Source organism: Phocoena phocoena, chromosome 12 (genome assembly GCF_963924675.1).
Source record: "Phocoena phocoena chromosome 12, mPhoPho1.1, whole genome shotgun sequence".
In the NCBI taxonomy this organism is placed as follows: domain Eukaryota; kingdom Metazoa; phylum Chordata; class Mammalia; order Artiodactyla; family Phocoenidae; genus Phocoena; species Phocoena phocoena.
Genome location: NC_089230.1, coordinates 22,124,457 through 22,130,456, shown reverse-complemented (window position 1 = coordinate 22,130,456; position 6,000 = coordinate 22,124,457). Strand labels below are relative to the sequence as shown.

At 36.3% G+C, this 6,000-nt stretch overlaps 1 protein-coding gene across 4 annotated transcripts in view; it reads left to right on the top strand.

The window, feature by feature from the left end:
• Window positions 1–1,935: 1,935 nt before the first annotated feature.
• Window positions 1,936–6,000, top strand: part of ADGRG6 (adhesion G protein-coupled receptor G6) — a 127,449-nt gene continuing 123,384 nt past the window's right edge. For all 4 annotated transcript variants that reach the window (XM_065888491.1, XM_065888490.1, XM_065888494.1 and 1 more), the window contains exon 1: window positions 1,936–2,035. In XM_065888491.1, the coding sequence (XP_065744563.1) occupies window positions 1,936–2,035 (100 nt within the window). The remainder of the gene's footprint in view (window positions 2,036–6,000) is intronic.

Below are 6,000 nucleotides of genomic sequence, written 5' to 3'. Positions count from 1 at the left end.
TGTTCTAAGTGGATCCCAGAAGTAGCCACAAAGTCAATAGATTGGTTTTGGCTTATAACATTGATCCTATTATCTGTTCCTGGTTCAGTCCTTTCTTTTGGTTTTGCTGTTGACAGAATAACCACACTTATATTAGAATGCTCAGGATGGTAGTAAAAATAAAAATAGCTAATATTTATTGAGTACTTGCTGAATGTTAGGCATATTTCTTAAATGACATGATTTGATTTAATCATCCAGCTGCTCCATAGACTAGATTCTATTGTTCCTATTTTACAGGTGAAAACTAGGAGGCACAAGGTGGTGAAGTCAATTTTCCAAGGGTTGCATAGTTCATAAGTAGCAAACCCAGGTCTGTCTGACTCTAGATCTTGTTCTCTTTGTTACTTAAGTAGTCTCTAACAGTAAAAGACAGATTGAAAATGCAGGCTTAAGGCAAGTGCAAGAATCAGTTTGATGTCTATTTTTGCTTATTCAAGTATTTCTCTTACACCTTTCTGGTTTTCTATTTAGTATTATACATTTTATTCCAGATAAGCAACCTTCAGGAAAAAAGGTATTACTGTGGCCCTAAAGTATCTTATTAGTTGCTCCTCTTTTTAGAAATAAAATGACTCTCGATTACCACTTACAATCAAAGTAACTCTCTTTGGGGATTTTAAGATCTGGAGGTTTCTTACTGCTACTCACCTGTTCTTCCTGCCTCATCACTCTTCTGCTCAGCAGTTCATCTGTGGTCCCTTTTTGTGACTGACTTTTGCAGCTGCTGCCCCCTTCAGTGGTTTGCCTTTTTTGATAGGGCTGAGTCAATGAAAAGTATCACACCACTGTCTGAAGCCAAGATAATATGTATGTCCCCATCTAAATCATTAAGTATAATTTTGAGTTTAAAGATGACACTGTTGGACTTCCCTGGTGGCGCAGTGGTTAAGAATCTGCCTGCCAATGCAGGGGCCACGGGTTCGATCCCTGGTCCAGGAAGATCCCACATGCCTCTGAGCAACTAAGCCCGTGCACCACAACTACTGAGCCTGCGAGGCACAACTACTGAGCCCACGTGCCACAACAACTGAAGCCCGTGCGCCTAGAGCTGGTGCTCTGCAACAACAGAAGCCACAGCAATGGGAAGTCCACGCACCGCAACGAAGAGTAGCCCCCCTCACCGCAACTAGAGAAAGCCCGCGTGCAGCAACGAAGACCCAACACAGCCAAAAATAAATAAATAAAAATTTTAAAATGTCTTTAAAAAAGTGAAACTCTTGTACGGAGAATTATTTGAGAGTTTTCAAAGCAGCACCCCTCCATCTAATGTCATTTATTAGTTTCTATAATACTTGGTGTTTACTAGCCATTTAAAAACTTTGATAGCTATTATTATATATAAAGAAATTAATCTTTTTAGAATGTTAGTGCTTCTGTACTTAACTTTAGGGGAAGGAAGAAAGTTTGGGCATTTTAATTTAAATATTTCCATTTGTGAAGCAGCAGATGTTATAAAATGAAAACATTTCCCTAAAGCCTAAATTTCTGGGAGATTATAGAAGAGGTTGATAAAAACATCCTCTTGCTACTCAGATGGGCATTGACTGGTGATGCTGAAGATTGATGCCGAAATTGTTTTTTTTTTATAAGTGATTTTTATCTTGTATTATCTGAATACTTCCCCATCTTCATGAAGAAATCGTCTATTATATATTGATTGATAAGGAAGGTGCCACCAAGTGACAAATAAAATGCATGGATTTTTTTCTTTTGCCTAATTAGCTTAAAGGGGATGCTTAGCTTATCATCTTCAAAGTTTCTTTTTTTTATTTGGAAGCAAGGCTGAATCTGAAGGTTCCTATTTTCCAGTACCTGCTGGAAACCTACAGATTTTATTGACCGAATGCTTTACTGAATCTAAGTGTCCTGACTGTTGCTTTTTTCCATGACAGGATGTTTCACTCAGGCCGAATGTGGAGCTGTCATTCGAAATGGAAGCCAAGTTCTCTTTTGTTCTTATTTGCTTTATATATTGTGTATGTTCCTCCCTCAGGTAAGTAAGACTCTTTTTCTTTCAAACTCAGAATTTAATAATGATTACATTGCCTTCAGTGTAAGTGTGCCTCTTATTTGTTGACGTTTTCTGTCTTTACAGGCTTTTTCTGTCCATGGCCTCTCATTCCTCTTTAATTATGTGTGAATTTTATTACTTTGATCATTGTTTTATTTTCTAATGAGTGTATTTCTTTAATCTTAGCTACATTTCTTTTAGTTTTATTTATCTCGCCCATATTGAATGATGAGATAGCTACATATCTGACATTAAAAATGTGCTAGCTGTTTCTTCTACAGTTGAATAAATATACAGTACTTAATTCTCTCTCTTTTCGAGTTTTCATTCAGTTCTTTATGAAAAGTAAAGTATAGGCTTTGCTATTTTTATTTATTGCCAAGTATCAGACAGGAATTTGAAATTAAGTTTTTAGATCATGAAGGTTATTTAGTTGACTTAAAATGCTGTGAGAAAGTTAATTTTAATTACAGTACATTTGGAATGAAAATATTTAATTTTTAAAAAGAGTACAATTTTTTTCTCAACTTTGAAATAAGACCTTTTTAGCTGTTATTGAAAGCCAAATTTTTCTATAAACAGCTAATTATATGAATGAGCCAATAAGAACTTGAGGAATGTGAATGATCTTTAAAAGTTATCTGGTTTTGTTACTTGAGCAAACTGCATTTTGCTTAAGCCCATTTTGTTTTACACTTTTTATTTTTTTTACTGTTGTCTTTATTCAGTTTATTATATTTTCCTTTAGAATGAAGTCATTACTCCTGAAGTCTTATGTATTGATTACTTGGGCTTTACTCAAGATTTTATACATTCCATGTTTATAACATACCTGTATGCTATTATAAATAATACATTTAACAAATCTGGAAACAGATTATCTGCTAAAATTGCTAATTCATGGATCAAGATATTTAACTAGTGTTCAATATACAAATACTTTTTTTCCAAGCCATCAGGTAGTTTCAGCTACTTACTTGGGAAATCCCTGGTACTTGTTTACTGGCTTCAAAACAAAATAGATCTTTGAGTGGTTTTTTTTGGTGTATTTGTTTCAATTTCCTTATAAAGTCTATCTTTCTGTTACTTTCATTGCCAGAAAGAGGAAGCACACTTGTAAAGAGATCTGAAAATTATATATACATTAGATTTTTATCATGTACAGTGTTGAATTATTTCTTAACTTTCAAAAGTGACCCTCCAGGAGCCAATTACATGATGTAAGATAAATTATGAGATTAAAATTCATTTTTGTTAGGTCATAGCATTTGTAAATTTTCAAGACTTCTTCAAACCTTAAATTGGGACTTTTTATTTTAGATGTCCACATTTTATTTGGTATATGCACCTTCATTATTTTAATCATTTGAATAAATGAAACACATGTTTTTAGACTAAGTAAATGGGGTCAGCTGGGCTGAGACTAGGATGGGGCAAGGGAAGCACCTGGGATGTAAAATTTAAGGAGGTGCTCATTCGCAAGGGCATGGGAATCAAAGTACTTAAATGTGTTTTTAAGTTACTGTCTGACACAAGAAATCTTTTTTAAAAATTTCTTTTATTACCCCACATGGTGTGTGCATCACCTAAGGCTTTGTGACAGATAGTTACCTGTGTTTTCTCATGAAGCCAGAATGTTTTGTGTCTATATATCTTAAATATGACTCACTTAAAATGCTACCACCTCCCACATGAATATTTGAACTCACAGAAATACATTAGGGGCTATTATTGGCATTTTAATATCAAAATTGTGCCTTATAAGTAACTCGGTGTAGGGTTTGTTAAAATAATGCATATTGAAACTTTAGCTATATCTAATTTTCAGAGTCCTATCTTTCAATCATGGTGTAATACCACTATATTTTTGAAGAACATCTGGTGCTTAACTGTGATTTATGTCTCTGTATAGGCAATCTTTGACTTTTTTCACTTCTCTGGATGACCCCTAGGTGATCTCATCGAATCCAGTGGCTTTCAGTGGCATCTTGATGCCAGTGTCTCCTCAGTCTTTATCTTTGTACCCGGCCCCTTCTTGGACCCAGAGTCATTTCTTGGGTTGCTTATTCTCATACACTTGGATATATAATAGTCCTCAGACTTCACATGTGTGAACAGGGTTCTTTTTTTTTTATATTAACTTTTTAAAAAAATTTATTTATTATTGGCTGCGTTGGGTCTTCTATGCTGCGTGCAAGATATCTCTAGTTGCGGTGCGCGGGCTACTCATTGCAGTGGCTTCTCTTTGTTGCGGAGCACCTGCTCTAGGCTCACAGGCTTCAGTAGCTGTGACTCGCAGGCTCCAGAGCGCAGCCTCAATAGTTGTGGCACACAGGATTAGTTGCTCTGTGGCATGTGGGATCTTCCCGGACCAGGGCTTGAACCCATGTCCCCTGCGTTGACAGGCGGATTCTTAATCACTGTGCCACCAGGGAAGCCCTGAACAAGATTCTTGATTCCTACCTCCGATCCTCAAATCTGCTTCACTCTCATGCATTACAGTGCATCCTACTATCCTGCTAGTCTCTCCTACAGTCACTATGTTTCAGATACATGTCCTTTCTATTCCTTAACCATGCTTTCTTAGTACCCTCTTCTCCCTAATCCACATGCGCCTGGTTCTTTTTTGATACTCAGGTCTTAATTATTACCATCTCAGCTAAATCTGCCTATCCCCCAATTCAAAGGAGTCCCCTTATCACTCTCATTTCACCCTTTAGGGATAATCTATTGATTTTGGTTACTCTCTTGGTTGTTAATATTTTGTTAATTTGACTGCTGTAGCTGGGTTAGAGGGGTGGCCAAACCTCTTGTTGGTTAAGCTTGACACTTAGTTCAGATGATTAAAAATTAGGATCCTGTAGTTTAATTCTGATAATATCCACAATTTAACTCATAAAATAGAACTGCAATGTTAAATCTTCTAGGTAAGTTAACATTTGTAGTTTCGTGGACATTTACAAAGCAAATAGTATACAACGTTTATGCCCTTTAGAATTTTAAAAAGTAGTATAGAAACAGAATACCTTGTCTCTTGATAGGTGATGAATATAACTTTTTTTTTTTTTTTTTTTTTTTTTTTGGTGATACGCGGGCCTCTCACTGTTGTGGCCTCTCCCACTGCGGAGCACAGGCTCCGGACGCACAGGCTTAGCGGCCATGGCTCACGGGCCCAGCCGCTCCGCGGCATGTGGGATCTTCCCGGACTGGGGCACGAACCCGCGTCCCCTGCATTGGCAGGCGGACTCTCAACCACTGCGCCACCAGGGAAGCCCTGGATATAACTTTTAATAAGAACTACAGCAAAATAACATTTGAATATTTAAACCGGTCCCACAGAAGTACAAATTACAAAATACAATTGTTTTTTACCCACTAGCTTGACAGTATTTAGAAAGGTTGATAGCATCCAGTATTATTAAAGTTTAGGTAAAGAAGACACACTAACACTGTTGGCTCTGTCTTTTGGGAGAGTAATTGGGCAATATTTTTTTAGAGTAAGAATGTGTATTTTCTTTGACATATCACTCCCACATGTACGCATCTATCCTATAGAAATAAAACCCATAAATATATAGAGAAATATGTACCCATATGTTAACTGTAGCATTGTTATAGCAAACAATTGGTAAAGACTCTGATTGTTCATCAACAAGGGAATGGTTGTATAAATTATTTTATATTCATACCATGCAATACTGTGTAGCCATTCAAAACTACGTATATTGGCTTGGAAAGATAATAAAGTTAAGTTAAAAAGCAAATTACAGAACAATATAAGATTATCCTAGATTTGTAATAAGCTGTACTACAAAACTGGGATTATTATGTGTGTATACTTGTGTAAGACTGTATAAACATTAATAAAACATGGAATGATACACATCAGGTTTTAAAATGGGTTATCACAGGGGCGTAAAGTGGATTATCTCAGGGTGGGAGTGAGA